Genomic DNA, 16,385 nt, shown 5'->3' with positions numbered 1-16,385 from the left:
GCTCTTCCATGATTTTGTGATTCTTGCTCTCTTTGAAGAATGTTTCTAGCCACGTCGGCCATTTTAGATCATGTTTAAATGACTTGCTTTTGTGCACGCCATAGCTCATCTCGAGTCCGTGAGTAATATTTGATCGCCATGCTTCATCAAAACAGCACAGCCAGTATGTTTAAATCACATCCACTCCAGGCAAATAATATTTCAGTCACTCAGTACTTGTGTTCTGTCATCTCTTAGGATACGTCCTCAGATGGCCAAAGAGAAGATTGAAGGTTGCCACGTGTGCACATTGGTCACACCCGGAGAGCCGCAGGTCCTCCTGGGCAAAGACAAGGCCTTCACCTATGACTTTGTTTTCGACATCAACTCAGAACAGCAGAGCATCTACCAAGCATGCGTGCACAAGCTCATCGAGGGCTGCTTTGAGGGCTATAATGCCACCGTGTTTGCTTACGGCCAGGTATGTTGCCGAGGTCTCAGCCTTAACAAACGTCTGGTATGATCCCGTAACAAGTGTAATGTCATCATTCCCTATCACATTAGTTGGGAACAAAACAGCAAATTATGCGTGAAAACACAGTTGACTCACAATTCCTTCTCTGTAGTCCCACCTGTACTGTCAGTTTTTGATCGGATCACCCAGGATGAGTGTTAATCCAGAAAGGGTTTATGCTTGGGATTTATTTTGGGTTTCAATTTTCTGTTTGTACAGGTTCTGTTTGCTTGTACATCCATGATTGCTAAACATACTGAATGCATTTTACTGTCTTTCCACTTCAACAGGCTTACAAAAGCTTTGCAGTGAAATTTTAGGCCCAGTAAAAAGTTTGGAAAATGGGCAGAACATTTACTTGCATTTTCCAGTAAGATCCGAGCTGAAGTAACACTACGCTCTGAGATCCAGTGCAGTTTTTACCTACTGCAAAACTACAGTTGTTTGTAATAGACGAAGATATTTTTTTATGCCTCTCCCTCTGGACCAAAATGCAAGGGCGTTTTTCTCGACCCATGTAAATCAGGGTACTTCTAGACTCATTTTTCCATTCGTAATGGTTCTAAATTAAAACGATAAATATTAAAATCTGTTGTGTAAATGTAAATATTAAATATTGTGCAAACAAAACATATCATGGGCTAAAATGACACAATGAAATAACAGTGTTAGGATTCATTGAGTCCATTTTAATTTATTTAACATACGTTATATTATAAACGTAACCTATTTCTCAGTACATTAAATTTGTAATTGATTATAGTACTCTAAACCAGTGGTTCACAAACAATTGACATAAAAACACGTCTAAAAAACATATTCAGCTCCTTAAGTATCACCAAAAGGACCGCCCATTAAAATACAGTAGCGTAGTTGGCATAAATGTTCCTGGAAAAAAAGACAGTGACAGTATTTTGTAAAAAGCATATTTAACTCATTCACTCCCAAAGACGTTTTTAAACGTCTTTTCAGACTTGGTCCAGAATTTGATGGTACTGAATGAGTTAATATTATTGTTAGTTATTGTTCTCATCATGTGATAAGTGAGTGCCCTGAACTCTATTTCGGCAGTGATTCTTTCACACAACACTAGAGGGTGCCCACGTACCGGTAGTAGAATAGTGTTAAGAAACAACATCTTCGTGAGTTGAGGTCACAGTATGTGTGATGACCTGTCAATGTAAGTTATTTTGTAATGGCAGACTGTCGGTTCCACTATGTTTGGACGATAAACACCAATTTCACTGTGCTTGATTCAGACTGGCTCCGGGAAGACGTACACTATGGGGACCGGTTTCGATGTGAGTTTGGCCCTGCTGGAGCAGGGCATTATCCCACGAGCTGTTCACCAGCTCTTTGAAGGGATCCAGAGCAGGAAGGAGCAAGCGAAAGAAGCCGGCACCCAACCCCCCGAATTTAAAGTCAGCGCGCAATTTCTTGAGGTACGTGATGCAGAGGGAATTGGATGTACATGTGTGTGTGTGTGCGTGTGTGAACTGGGATGGCCTTATTAACTCTAACCAGATGGGGCGAAAAGGGGAAAGAATAGAATCAGACCCCCTTCCACAAACGGGAAGTGACAGGCTGATGACAAATTGAGCGGGAGTGTCTCCTGTGCTTCGTCCCGATGAATGTTGGCCATTACGTCTGACATTCGTCTCCATCACTGTTGGCTGCAAGATGGATAAGAGCAAGGGATGAGTGGGGAGAGAGGGATGCAAGTCTGCAAGCCATGAGATAAAAAGGCAGCTCTTCTGGATGTTTTTGCCTCCTCCGAATGTCAGTGGAAGTACGGGTGGGTGATTTGATTATGCTTAAAAGTAATTGTATTACCCCACTCAATAATATGGATTGGTTGTTGGTCTCTGGTGGTGGGGGCTTCCAATTGCTTCACAGGTCAAAAGGTTATCGCTGTTGACGTTAAACGTGTATGTGTGTGTGTGTGTGTGTGAGGTGGGGAAAGCTGAGCTTTCATCTTACTTGTGTGACCTGTGACCTCATTAGCCTCAGCCATCACTCATCCGATCCAATCGGCAAAAAGGCTGTTTGTATGTGTTTAGGTTTCTTTTGATAAGGATAATCAGGAAACCGATTGAGATACAGTATGTCAACTTTTTTTTTACTATAATTCCGATTATATAATTATATTTTTATTTCAATACTGTATTCAATTTAGCTTTACAACGAAGAGATCCTGGACTTGTTTGACGGCGCGAGAGATCCAGAGTGTCGGAGCCGGAAGTCCAACATCAAAATCCACGAGGATGCGAGTGGCAGTATCTACACCACCGGTGTCACTTCCAGACTTGTCCAGTCAGAGGAGGAGGTCGGTGCATTTTCTTTTTCACTACATTTGCACATGTCTGCCCTTGTGTCAAATAATTCTGCCTTTGGAATAATAAAAGGCCAAGTGGTTGATGCTGTCATTGTGCATTGTATTCTCAACTGTGAAGACACTTGAGAGACAAGTGAGGCAGATGGATGCTCCTCTGGGGGAAGAACATGTCAAGAATTTGTTTGTATTTTATGTTATGCGTGTGTACATTTCTAAACAGATGAAATTTCCCTGCATGTGGCCAGAAATTGCACTTGTGTGGAAGCAACACAGAGTGACAGTGAGGACAAATTGCACTGGGTTGCCTTGTCTTCATTTCGAATGAAAAGAAGAATCCATGTGATATTTTGTGTTATGTGTGCAGCTGCTGCAGTGTCTGAAACTGGGCGCGCTGTCCCGCACCACTGCCAGCACGCAGATGAACGCTCAAAGCTCCCGCTCACACGCCATCTTCACCATCCACCTCTGTCAGATGAGAGTCTGCCAACAACCGTTACAATTGGTGAGCCCCGCGGCAGGCTTGAAGGGATCGGGGTAATGATGAATAGAGACAAAAGACACAACGCGACGGAGGAGATCCGCCGGGAGTCTTATCGGAATTTCATCATAATCTGCTTTTACGTACAAATCTCTCAGTAGGCAGAGGAAGGAGGATTAGGATTAATGAGAGGATAGAAAAGGCAGGTAAGGGTAGGGAAGTATAAATATGGTAAAATAAAGATTTTTAAAAAATTCCTCTATTTTGGTACTTGAAACTGAAATGAACCCTTTCAGGGACAGAGGTTACTATACTACTTATTTATATTTATTATACTCATTACTTATCAACCTATTAGTAGGTTACAGGGTGTATGAAAGGGTTATCTGTACTTCAATAACACTACACATAAAAAAGGTTGTACAGTATTTACCAACTGTGGCTGCTATTTCAAAACCCGTCTGTTTATAGCATAATCCCAAATTTAATGTTGTAAAGTACAATCGTAAGAGCACGGATGTATAACTATCTGAGGAATGAAGCTGTTTGTGCTCTCATATTATCTCTTCTTTTCCTCCTTTCTAACACCTGCGCTTTATTCGTTTCGTGCGCACTCTGCTTGCTAGCCAAACGGAGACGGGGAGACTGAGGAATTAAATGGTGTGGAACCCCGTGCCATTGAGCAGCCAGAGTATGAAGCACTGATGGCTAAGTTCCACTTTGTGGACCTGGCCGGTTCTGAGAGGCTCAAACGCACCGGAGCCACTGGAGAGCGAGCCCGTGAGGGAATCTCCATTAACTGTGGACTGGTAAGGCAGAAACAGACTTTGCGTGTGTGTGTGTTGTGCGTGCGTGTCTCTGCTTTCACTGTATGGAAACCTTGTTTGGTTCATGTGATGCTAGCTTATTATAGCGTGCGCTTCTTGTGTCCGTGTGTGTTGTAGTTGGCCCTGGGAAATGTCATCAGTGCTTTAGGTGACCAGACCAAGAAAGGGGGCCACGTTCCCTACAGAGACTCCAAACTCACTCGCCTGCTACAGGACTCACTCGGAGGCAACAGGTACCTGACGTACACCACGATGTTAGCTTCAGGCTAAAGCTAGACGTTCCCGCTCATTTGACAGAATGAACCCACGTGTGGTACTCTGATGTATACGAGAGCCGTTGCCTTACAAAGATCCCCATCGAATGAAAAATATGACATTTTTCTCTCCAGTCGCACGGTGATGATCGCCTGTGTGAGTCCCTCTGACCGTGACTTCATGGAGACACTGAACACGCTCAAGTATGCCAACCGAGCCCGCAACATCAAGAACAAGGTGGTGGTGAACCAAGACAAGACCAGCCAGCAAATCAGCGCCCTGCGTGCCGAGATCGCCCGCCTCCAGATGGAGCTGATGGAGTACAAGGCGGTGCGTGGCGGAGGGGACTAATGGGATGGGGGGGGGGGGGGGGACAACAGGGGGGGGAACAACAGGAAACGGTCACACAAAAACATTTAGATGAGAAAGGTTGAGACTGAGATGAGGAAAGCGTTCGATATATGAAAGGAGCTATAGCACACAGTCCTCCGTCTAACTGATGGAATTGTGCGGAAAGGGCCCGACAGAAGAGCAGGCGTGCCGGATACAATCGAGCAGAAGTATAAAGAATTTGTGCAAGATATGTTTGAGAATGAAGCTTACTGAGTAGAATTAACAGAAAGTGAAAATGTCCAAATATTTTATAATAGTGGTGCAAAGTAGATAAACGTAGGTACTTTATTTGTGTTTTTTTTTGATGAGGTTACTCAGGTAAAATAAAATTCCCTGAAACGTACGACCACAACTATGAAGTGTTTCAATAATTGCCCGATAAAAGGCTCGAATGGGATTTTCCATGATTATTTATTGAAAATGACCAAACTTGATATCCCATTTCTCCTTTTAACTCTGCATGACGGCCTTCATTCAAAACAATGTGCCCACCCTAGTAAAAAGTAGACGGATGCGATTACTATGTGAATTCGCATACATTTTGAACAACCCAAAAAATCCTACTGGCTACTGTATATTCGACAAAGCAATTAAAAACAAAGCTAGAGCTGTGAACCCCTGAAGCAGTCTCCACTATTTTGACCTCTTGCTTGTTCCACCTACAATGTGATCAAGTGAGCTGTCGCCCTGACTCGAGGGGAGCGAATCCAACTTGGGCTGGATGTGGTTTCAGCGATGATACGTGACTGCAAGTCACACAGGCTTCTGCCACCGGACGTAATGAAGTTTGCGTGCTGCGAACGGATTAGACAGCGACTCTCTGTTCATCGGTTATGCAACACAGTTTTCCAGTGTTTCGCATTCAGGGTTTGACAATGAAAACTTGAAGAGCCCAACACAGTCGAACCAGTAGATAAGTCTCACACTATCGTATTGTTTCAAAACACATTGCCTCGACTGGTACTCATTGGGGTACCGGACTCCGCCGAGGCCGAACACTCCTCATTTGGATCAGCGCCAAATGATGCTGTCACTTGTAGATTCAAAAGTCTTAGCTGGTAATGGTTGTGGTCCGAGGGTGCTTGCTCTACTTTGTGTTTAATAGCACTGTTCCAAAACTTGAAAACATTCTTCCATTTTATATTCTTGCCACCAATAATGTCACATAGCTTATTGTAGTACATTTTGGTTCCCTCTGAATTCATATAGCATGAAACAAACTCAAACCGGGCAGGTTCTAATGATCTCTTACAACACAGGTGTCAAAGTCGAGGCCCGGGGGCCAGATCTGGCCCCCCACATCATTTTATGTGGCACGCGGGAGCAAATCATGTGTGTCAATTATCATGATTCTTGCTGACAAATCCCCCACCCCCAAATCCTCTGTCTCCTGTCACTCACGTGGACTCTCTCGGCATGTAGGGGAAGCGCGTGGCATGTGAGGACGGTTCGGAGGGTTACAGCGACCTGTACCAGGAGAACGCCCTGCTACAAAGAGAGAATGACACGATGCGCCTCCGGGTGAAAGCCATGCAGGAGACCATTGACCACCTGAACACCCGAGTCACAAACCTGTTGGCCAACGAGGTCAGCGTGCTGCTCTCCAAGTCAAGTACGTGCGCTCCTCTTGCATTTTATCGTCACTTGGGAGTCGTTTTCGTCTTGCAAATGACACTCATCAATGCAATTACTTTTCCCTCCTCCTTTCCGATCATGAAAAGTAGTAACATTGTCGTAATTCGCACGCATTTTTTAGTATTTTGATTGCATCTGACTCGTGCTTCTTATTTGACATCTAGGTGAGGGCAACCAGGAGATTGGGGCTCTTATTCAGAACTACATCAGGGAAGTTGAAGAACTCAGGTAAGCATCTTGCATTCCAATCCGAAAACTTTCAGGAAAGCACAGCGAGTTGCATGAGGTGAAAAGTATCAAACTTGATGCCAGATAATAATCAATTGTACAATTGGCCAGTGTTCCCTCTTACAGTTGAGGGGCTTTTGAGCAGGGCACTCGACTTCCCGGCCTCTCTGCTTCTCTGTCACTGCCAAAGCGTATGTTTGATGTAATTGTTTTCAGAAGTAAACAAATTATGCCACCGCAAAAATTGCCAAAGTCCCAATATGATGAAGAAAAAAAGTTATTCTGTCAGAGCACAGTTGTAATTTGACCATCATAATTTTTTTTTTAATCCCGCATTACAGGAATAATTTTGAGGATGTTGTCAAGTTGCGCTTTTGTTGCTTACTTTGAGTTTGAACAATGCCATCAATATTGAGTGACAGCAACACCTTGATCGGTATCAACTTTGAATGTGATTTTACGAATTATATGTCTGTTCTTGAGGGGGGGGGGATCAGACACAAATGGAAATTGCTTCTTTTTAGGTTTGTTAAATAATATGAGCAAAACTTCTTTTTTCTTTGTTTTTTTTTTGAAACAAATATGTACTGATACACTTAATAATCAATTTCTGTGCAAATTCTTCCCCTTACACAAAGTTATGAATTTTATATTATAAGAGTATTTTTTTTTCTTCCCCTTTTCTGTGCAGTCCGAACCCCCCTAAATTTTCTCGAATCCAAACGTCACAAAAAGCTCAGCTGTCTTTCTGACTTAGATCCAAGCTGCTGGAGAGCGAGGCCATGAACGAATCATTGCGACGTCAAGCTGCTCGGCTCCCCTCTCGCGCAGCACCCTTCACTTCTTCCTGCCTGAGCCCCGCCCCCGGACACCCACCCGGCTCCTCCCCGGCGGCCATGTCCATGGAGGCCGAGATGACGGACGTGTTGCGCAGAGCCAAGCTGGACATCGAGAGGCTGAAGAAGAAGGAGAGAAGGCAGAGGAGGATGAGGTGAGGAGATCATCGCCTCATATTCATCCCTTTTTAAATCACTCTCGCCGAGCTCTACCCTTCCCGTTGCTGATCTACTTGTGCTTAAGAGGTGCAGGCCAGGTCATTTAAGCAGTCGGTCACTGAATGGGATTGGGATGCAGCCAGGAGTAAAACTGGCTCTGGCTCCGAATGCTCTATTCAGATGGCCACCGGGTCATGAGAGAGGAGAGTGCACAGTCCAAAATGCTAATTGGGATTTAATGGGATGTAGATGGAAGTCGATGGGGGAATTTTAAGATGGAGCGTTTGATCAGATGCATGCTTGTAAAACTGAGAGCAAAGGGGAGGGTAAAAATGGTAATAACATCCGCAGAGCTAAAAGCAAAAGTGATGGGACTTAAAAAAAATAGACCTTGCTAATGAGTCTGGATTTTATGTTCAGCACATCACTTGGAATCTTTTTTTCAAAGCACTAATGGTAGAGCGGCACATTTTGCTCCAAAATGATCAATACCGTTTTAGTTTACAGTCGTATAAACCACAGGGACCGCCGTGCTCATTTAATTCATTATTTTTGCAATGAGTGACCATTTTGTTTTTGACCCTCCCTCCAGCCCAGAGTTGGAGAAAGGTTTGAAAAAACGCGTGAAGTTGCACAACCACGAGAACGGCGACAACGTGCAAAACGGACTGAACGGACTGAACGGGGAGGTTGATTCGGATGACAATCACGCCGAGGTAACTGAAGGGGTAGTGCCTTGACTCATAGCTGAGATGAAAAGAAGAGAGGCTAATGTCTTGATCTGTGTGGGCAGGACATCATGTCTACGTTGCAGGAAGAAAGTGGTTGCGAGGAGGAGGAGGAGGAGGAGGAGGAGGAGGGAAGGGAGGAAGAGTTTGACAGTGATGAGAGCCTGGTGGACTCAGACTCCGATTCTGATGAGAAAGGTGCGCTTCTTTGACCTTGTACACACAAGAAGTCCCCACAAAGACATATTGTGTCTCAATGTATTTGGACTCTTTAATTCACACTTTTCCATTGTATGTTATGGCACTGCTGTCTTAAGTTATGTCTTTTATTTATTTTTTGGGGGTTCAACTTGCAGCGTCACCGTTCCCAGTATTTTCTGAATCATGTAAATAATTGCGGTCATCAAAATATAAGATCATAGCTAATTTAGCAATCCGTTTTTCACTTGAATCAGTCTGAATGAGTTCACTCTAATTTCACTTTTATTCTCAATCATCCACTCAAAATATCAAATTGATTATCCAGGGTTGTCGATAATTGGTTCCACTTTGTCCTTTTGGCGTTTGGCCTCCAACTGTCAGCCAACTTCCAGGCCGACCTTGCCGATCTGACCTGCGAGATCGAGATCAAGCAGAAGTTGATCGACGAGCTAGAGAACAGCCAGCGAAGGTTGCTGATGCTGAAGCTCCAGTATGAGGAGAAGCTCATTCTGCTGCAGAACAAGATCCGAGACACGCAGCTGGAAAGGGACCGTGTGCTTCAGAACCTCAGTGAGTCCACTCGCGAAGACCCCCGACCCCCACCACACACACTTAAATCAGTGATGTAAGGACGTTACGATATGGTTTCACAGTGTCCATGGAGAACTACACGGAGGAGAAGGCAAACCGCATCAAGCAGGATTACGAGAAACGTCTAAAGGAGATGAACCGGGACCTTTTGAAGCTCCAAGCTGCACAGAAGGAACACGGGCGTCTTCTTAAAAACCAGGGCAAGTACGAACGGGAGCTGAAGAAACTCCAAGCGGAGGTCAATGAGATGAAGAAAGCGAAGGTGAGAGAACAAGTGTGGGACCACAGATTTGAGGTACAAAGCCATGCATGATCTCACCTTTCTCACTTGTCGGCCTGCTCTAGGTGGCAGTGATGAAGCAGATGAAGGAGGAGCAGCAGAGGAGGAGGCTGGTGGAGGCCAAGAGGAACCGTGAGATTGCCCAGCTCAAGAAGGAGCAGAGAAGACAAGAGGTCAGACAACCATTATCGAGGGACCGTACAGTTTACAGGCCATTAGTTTGAAGGGCTGGGTGATATGGACACATTTCGTATCTTGCTAATCATGCCAGATATCGCATAATGATATCAAGAGTGGGAGGGCGGGGGCGATTGGAATAAGCTAAATATCACTCCAATAGGATGACGAAAGAGCTTACCAGATTTTACAGATGCAGATTTTACCTGTACATATAAAATTATAAACATGGTTAAGTGTTGTTGTAAAACACTATATGTGCATTGTATGTACTGCATTACTATGGCGTACGGCTGCGTTTTGCTTGCTTAAAACCTCGATGGATAATTTGGGATCATTCGTAGTTAGTTTTGCAAATATGAATCTGTGTAGCCATACTTTCGAGTCAAGATTTTCCTCCCTTTTCCTTCTTGTCAGTTTCAAATCCGGGCGTTGGAGTCCCAGAAGCGACAACAGGAGCTGGTCCTGCGCAGGAAAACGCAAGAGGTGACCGCCCTACGCAGGCTGGCCAAGCCCATGTCAGACCGTGTAGCTGGACGCGTGGCCCGTTGGAACCAGACCGCCCCAATTAGTGACTCTGGCGTAGAGTTGTCCGCCAGCACAACGGCAAGCAGCTCTGAACCCGAGAGCGGGAAGACTGTGAGTGGATTAGTACGGCAGTGGAACAACAAAAACAACGGATTTGGATACCTGGGAGAGAGTGAGGGGACCATGGATGGAACGCGGGTCGTCGGGTAAGATGGCCTCAATGATGTCCGTGATGTGCAAACCGTCTATGTGGCGTCTTAGTCTTTCGCACCCATCTGACCTCCTACAGCAACAGGAAGAAGCTGCAGCGTAAGCCGGCCGTCGTCGGCACCACGGCCACAGCGGGCCGAGCCGCAACCTTCTCCAAGTCGGCCCGTCAGAAGTGGCAAACTCTCGAGCGTCGTATTATGGACATCGTCATGCAGAGAATGACCATTGCCAACGTAGAAGCTGACATGGATCGACTCATCAAGGTTGGGGAGGCATTGAGCTACTGAAAATCATTCCAGATATTAAACACTTCTTATCCACCCAACCACCACCCCACTCACCCCGAGTTAGAAACGAGAGGAGCTGACGGCCCAACAGGAGGCGCTCTCACACAAAAGAGTGGTACTAATGGCGGATGGGGAGGGTCCAGAAGCGGAGGACCGACTCCTGCTGGAGATTAGTGAGGATATCGAGGTTCTGAACGCTAACATCGACTACATCAACGACAGTCTGTCCGACTGCCAGGCCACAATCGTGCAGATAGAGGAGACCAAGGTATGGAGTCATACACACACACACACACACACACACACACACACACACACACAGGGTTGTTTGTAAATAAAAAAACAAAAACTTAAGAACTCCATTGATTTCTGTTCCAGGATGAGTTGGACTCAGTAGATACCTCGGTGGTAATCAGCTCGTGTTCTCTGGCTGAAGCACGCCACCTGCTGGACCATTTTCTTAAGGCCTCCATTGACAAGGTCTGTCAATATCAACACGAACGAATAAATGAGTCGAGAAATGGTAGAACTGAAAGAGCGTGTTTTGTGTTGAAACAAGGATTAGTATTTACTTGAACTCTGAAAAAAAAAAAATCTGGTCCAGTAATGAACTTTGTCTTTGATTTTTTTTCTATGAATAATCGGGGCGGCCCTATTTTCAATCTGAAATTGGGGTTATAATAAACATGATAAAAAAAACAACAACAACAGGAAAGGGGGATGTTTTATTTTTTTGGGTCAAGTTGTATTCTAACTTTAAATGAACCTGCAACTTGCCATAAAAATATGATCCTCGAGCTGTTTCCATTCCCTCAAGCATCTTTATGTGGAACAACTTGTCCGCAATGCTTTGACCAAGTTTGAATAGAGGGGAAAAAAAGTTTGCATTGCACAGTATGTACATCAGGTTATACAGCGATGAATGAAATATTTGTGTCTCTTATTCAACAAAAGGTATTTTCGCTAATGCAAATGACAGCGTTGTGATGATGCACTCTTTCCTGTTACCAAAGGATGAAGCTGACACTCATCAACACACTCGTGCGTGTGTGTGTTTGTATGTGTGTAGAGTTTACAGGTGGCCCAGAAGGAGGCTCAGATCAGACTACTGGAGGGTCAGCTGAGACAGACTGATGTGCTTGGTTCATCCCAAAATCACATGATCCTCGATGCTCTGCGGGAAAAGGCCGAATGCAACCCCGAACTGCAGGCTCTCCTCCACAACGTACAGCAGGGTGAGAGGCACACTGTTTTTGTAAAAGTGCGTTCTTGGGAAAAGAAATGTTTAGTATTTTTATTTTTTGAAAGATGATTCTTCGTGCGTGTGCATGTTCTGTAGAGGTTCAAAAGTCGTACACTACGCACAAGTGTGAACATATTGCTGAATCACAAAAGTGTGCGTCAAATGTGCATACACAGTACACAATTTAAGCATGAGTTTGTGCAGATGCTCTCTTATGACTTTTTTCCCCCCTCTACACTTTCAGAGAATGGATACGCCAGCACAGATGAGGAGCCTTCCGAGTTCAGTCAAGCGTCAGACAACAGGTGAAACCTCACTCAGCCCTCAGCCCCCTCCCCACCCCAGCAACCCCCCGTCTCATCTGCTATTTTAGTCACTTGAATTGTCAATGTATATTTACCCAAGCTCCCCGTTCCTTCCTCCAGCGTCTCTCTAATGAAAGAATCCAACAGCCAAGATGACTTCAAAATAAAGGTACAGCATCTTATTCACTGTGGCTTTCATTTACATTGCGCGCCAACACTTTGTGGTCCAGCCTTAGTTAGCGACAATTTAATCACTCGATTAAATGTGAATATTTCGTGATGACGTGTGCCAGTCTTCATGTTTGTGAGCGTACATGTGCTTTTATGAGCCACAAGGTGGCAGTCTAAGCAAACGATTACAAGTTGGCATGTCTCTTTGAAGTTTGGTGTGAAATAATTTATCATTTGACACAGTTCTGATTTACTCTCCCGGTAGCAGTCGCCTCCATCCTTTGCTTTATTTTTTTTTTCCAGTTTTGGTCGACCACACAGTTATTGCTGTATTATGTTCCTGCTTATCGTCTTGCTGCTCGGCTTCACCTTAATTGCATTTTGTGTTTCTGTTCGATTGTGTTTTGATGTTGATTTTACCTGGCCCTGATTGCCTTCTCCGCCTCTTCTCTTGGCTCACACTTCCCACGCAAGGTGGAACCTCGTCTGTCATCTCAGATGAAGGCGGTGTCGGCCGAGTATCTGGGTCCCGCCCTGGAGCATTCTTCAGGCTGCAAGCAGCAGCAAATCACCAAGTCTCTGGCCTCGCTCACCGACATCCAGGAGGACGGTCTGAGCACGGTCAAGGCGAGCCTGGGCCTTGGTCTCAGCCTCTCTCTGCGTGACCACTACCAGAGGGAGCGGGCGTCACGCACCATTAGCTTGCCTGTAAGAGGGCACACCTTGTAAGTTGAAAACATTTCACAGTAGAACAAAACAAAAATCATGAACCAATTAGCAGTGTGCTAATCATGTTTACTCAATGGATGTGAGTATGAACACATACTTGTGCAGGAAGGTTAACCCCGAAGAGGGACTGATCAAGAGCCCAGGCTTACAGTATATTCAAACCAAAAGAATGATATCACTTGAAAAAGCCACAGCCCCCGCCTTAACGCGACCGAATATGTGGATGATCAACAAGATATTCCCTCACACAGACTTTGACATTTTGGATGAAAGAGTAGGCAAATATCGTCAAGTCAAGGTGTTCCGTGCTGATACGCCCGACGCAAATCGACTGACGACTGCAATTGAAGCTGTTTGCGCAAAAGTATAGTCTCTATAAAGCCGTGAGCTTGTTTTGTATTTACCCCCATTATTAAGTATTGTGGTTTCACGTATTTACATATTTTGAGTGTCCTGAGTGTCTTGAAAGGCGCTTATAAACGAAATGTTTTATTATTATTACAATATTGATGCTTTATGTAAGTTCTAAAATGAAAAGCGTTGCGTGCCTTTTTAGTCATAGCCCTAAAAAGGAAAGATGAGGCACGCAGGATGTGTGTCTTTGCACTTTTAAAACGAGCCAGCTAGTTGTTTTCGTCTCAGTAACACCGCTTAGTTGTGTTACAACCATATTGCTTCTACTTGGCGTGTGCTATTAGCATGCGTTTCATCTCGTGAGGACTGTCTTAGTTTGCTTTTTTTTGTGTCAGTCCCAGACAGTCGCGAGGCTATGACACCTCCCCCATCACCAGAAGGAAATCTTACGATCGTTCATACAGGTACATGCACACCTGTTCTAAAGTCGTATTGGTCATGATGTCATTGCGCTAATTCTCACATTTACTGTACTTATATGTATTATTTTTCTCCCGCCATTTCTCAGGCCTACTGATGGCTACACACCCCCTTCCTCCCCTCCCCTGAGGACCAGGAATGACCGCAACGTGTTCTCGAGGCTCACCAGCAACCAAAGTCAAGGTTCTGCTCTGGACAAGTGAGTACAATAAAATCCTTTTTTTTTCTTTACATAATCTTATATTCTTACTCACAGCCAGTTAGTTATTGTTTACATCTTCTCTTTGGTATATTGGCCCTGTGGGGTGTCTGAAGTTCAGGTCTTTGGAGAAGAAAGGGCCTTCGTCCGTGGTTTGGTGTAGCTTAAGTGTGTGCAATTTCCAGTGAGTTTATCTGCACATCAATCTCATCGTGAAACCAAGAGCACTTCAAGGGGGCATTAATGCCAATCTCCAGGGCACAAGTGCTACCAGCAGTTGTGTTTCATATGACCAGGAGGCACTGACGATGTGCTCCACAACTGCAGGATGATTGGTGCTCAGAGAAACATATAAAAGCGGAATTTAATTACGGTCTCTCTTGCAAGACATTTTTTCCCCCCTATTTAGCAGGGAATACATACAAAACAAATCTGCAGAAAGTCACCTCTGTGTTGGCTTACTTTGGCATCGGAATTGTGGAAATGTACTGTAGGTTTTGTGCGCTATGATATTCAATTGCTTGTTAGGGATGGGCAATTTTTGCTGATTGATTTGATAGGAAATGTTGCCCCCTCATGTGGAATTCATTGTTGATGAACTGTGATTGATTGCCTGAAAAAGTAGAGGTCAACAAGCCTTGCATGACTTGCCTGCATCAGGCAGGCATTGTGAAGTCAGCATTCCGTAAGTTGCCAAGTTCCCTCGAACATGCACATTTTCTAATTTTATAACATCATTACATCCCAAGGCGGCCCGGTAGTCCAGTGGTTAGCACGTCGGCTTCACAGTGCAGAGGTACCGGGTTCGATTCCAGCTCCGGCCTCCCTGTGTGGAGTTTGCATGTTCTCCCCGGGCCTGCGTGGGTTTTCTCCGGGTGCTCCGGTTTCCTCCCACATTCCAAAAACATGCGTGGCAGGCTGATTGATAGGTGTGAGTGTGAGTGCGAATGGTTGTTCGTTTCTGTGTGCCCTGCGATTGGCTGGCAACCGATTCAGGGTGTCCCCCGCCTACTGCCCGAAGACGGCTGGGATAGGCTCCAGCACCCCCCGCGACCCTAGTGAGGATCAAGCGGCTCGGAAGATAAATGAATGAATTACATCCCAATGAAGATGCGCCTCCTAAAAATATGAGACGTGAAAATATATTATTTAAGTGGGTGAAGTGAGTTATGGGGTAGGGTTAGTTTGTATACAGTACGGTCGGCAGAATTGCATAAAATGTACATTTACCGAGAAGAGTTTGTTTTGTGTTCATTCACACGGAATGCTGAGAAAGTGTCTCACGACCTCTGCGTTTTTATTCCCCGTCAATACACAAGGTGTGAGGGGAAAACCTCCAGTCGCAAAGTGGAGACCGGCAATATCGAGTGGCAACACAAATGGTTGGGTGTGGGTGTCAGGTCAAGAGGGGGCTCGACGGACAAATATCAGCTGTTATTTTAGGCAGGTTTTGCACGTTCTTGGCATTTGTTTTGCAATCTTCACCGTATAGTTGTATTTTGCCTCGTCGTGTGCAGTTATTTTCTGCGGATGTTTACGTATGAATGCTTGAGATCCTGGTTTTCACAATATGAATTGACGGAGGCGTAGGTGAATGCTTTGCTGTTCATAATCTTTCAATGCAGCTGTTGTCATTCGCATCCATTTTGAATGAACTCAGCCAAACAATGTGGGCGGTTGTTCCTCTGCATAGCTCCCTATTTATTTATTTATTTATTTATTTATTTGGTTAATGAGCTCCTCACCGGAGACTTTGTCTTGAGTCTCTTATCGTTTGGAGTGTTTTTTCTTTTTTACATTACCGCTGCACCTGTATTGATGAAAGAAATGGATTGGAATGACGTTTTTTTTTTGCACAAAATAACGAATGATGGCCTCCATTCTTAAAGTGATCTTCACATGTGTTACCATCTCCCTGTATACAGTGTACCTTAATCATGATCTTTGCAACTGTGACTTTCTCGAGTTCACAAAAGAAAACGACATCCCTGTTTATTATCTGTTAGCCCTCCAATTTTTTGCAGATACAGTAGCACACACACACACACACACACACAATTGAATAGAAGATTTCTATGCAGTGTTCTATCCGATTTCATTAAGCGGTTTTGATTGAGAGAGTAAATCTTTACTTAATCTACACTTCACAATTCCTTTCCATAAAAGCAATGAAAAATAGATGGGTCAGAAATGGAACGTCACTCTTATAACAGCCATTGGCAGTAATATTATCTGAGCTAGTTTTACATGATCATATCTAGAA

The 16,385-nt window shown here is 44.6% G+C and overlaps 1 protein-coding gene across 4 annotated transcripts in view; it reads left to right on the top strand.

Annotated features, from left to right (window-relative positions):
- Nucleotides 1-16,385, top strand: part of kif21b (kinesin family member 21B) — a 55,719-nt gene that overhangs the window by 21,004 nt on the left and 18,330 nt on the right. For all 4 annotated transcript variants that reach the window (XM_052076238.1, XM_052076236.1, XM_052076237.1 and 1 more), the window contains exons 2-26: nt 238-460; nt 1,753-1,935; nt 2,670-2,819; nt 3,193-3,330; nt 3,933-4,115; nt 4,251-4,366; nt 4,523-4,718; nt 6,204-6,393; nt 6,581-6,644; nt 7,402-7,635; nt 8,232-8,355; nt 8,433-8,565; nt 8,950-9,138; nt 9,222-9,421; nt 9,505-9,612; nt 10,034-10,350; nt 10,434-10,617; nt 10,706-10,909; nt 11,020-11,121; nt 11,711-11,876; nt 12,129-12,189; nt 12,310-12,358; nt 12,835-13,085; nt 13,839-13,907; nt 14,012-14,122. In XM_052076238.1, the coding sequence (XP_051932198.1) occupies nt 238-460; nt 1,753-1,935; nt 2,670-2,819; nt 3,193-3,330; nt 3,933-4,115; nt 4,251-4,366; nt 4,523-4,718; nt 6,204-6,393; nt 6,581-6,644; nt 7,402-7,635; nt 8,232-8,355; nt 8,433-8,565; nt 8,950-9,138; nt 9,222-9,421; nt 9,505-9,612; nt 10,034-10,350; nt 10,434-10,617; nt 10,706-10,909; nt 11,020-11,121; nt 11,711-11,876; nt 12,129-12,189; nt 12,310-12,358; nt 12,835-13,085; nt 13,839-13,907; nt 14,012-14,122 (3,945 nt within the window). The remainder of the gene's footprint in view (nt 1-237; nt 461-1,752; nt 1,936-2,669; nt 2,820-3,192; nt 3,331-3,932; nt 4,116-4,250; nt 4,367-4,522; nt 4,719-6,203; nt 6,394-6,580; nt 6,645-7,401; nt 7,636-8,231; nt 8,356-8,432; nt 8,566-8,949; nt 9,139-9,221; nt 9,422-9,504; nt 9,613-10,033; nt 10,351-10,433; nt 10,618-10,705; nt 10,910-11,019; nt 11,122-11,710; nt 11,877-12,128; nt 12,190-12,309; nt 12,359-12,834; nt 13,086-13,838; nt 13,908-14,011; nt 14,123-16,385) is intronic.

This window comes from Hippocampus zosterae, chromosome 9, assembly GCF_025434085.1.
Source record: "Hippocampus zosterae strain Florida chromosome 9, ASM2543408v3, whole genome shotgun sequence".
NCBI classification, from domain to species: Eukaryota; Metazoa; Chordata; class Actinopteri; order Syngnathiformes; family Syngnathidae; genus Hippocampus; species Hippocampus zosterae.
Note: the sequence above shows the minus strand (reverse complement) of the source record. Positions and strands in the feature narration are given on the sequence as shown.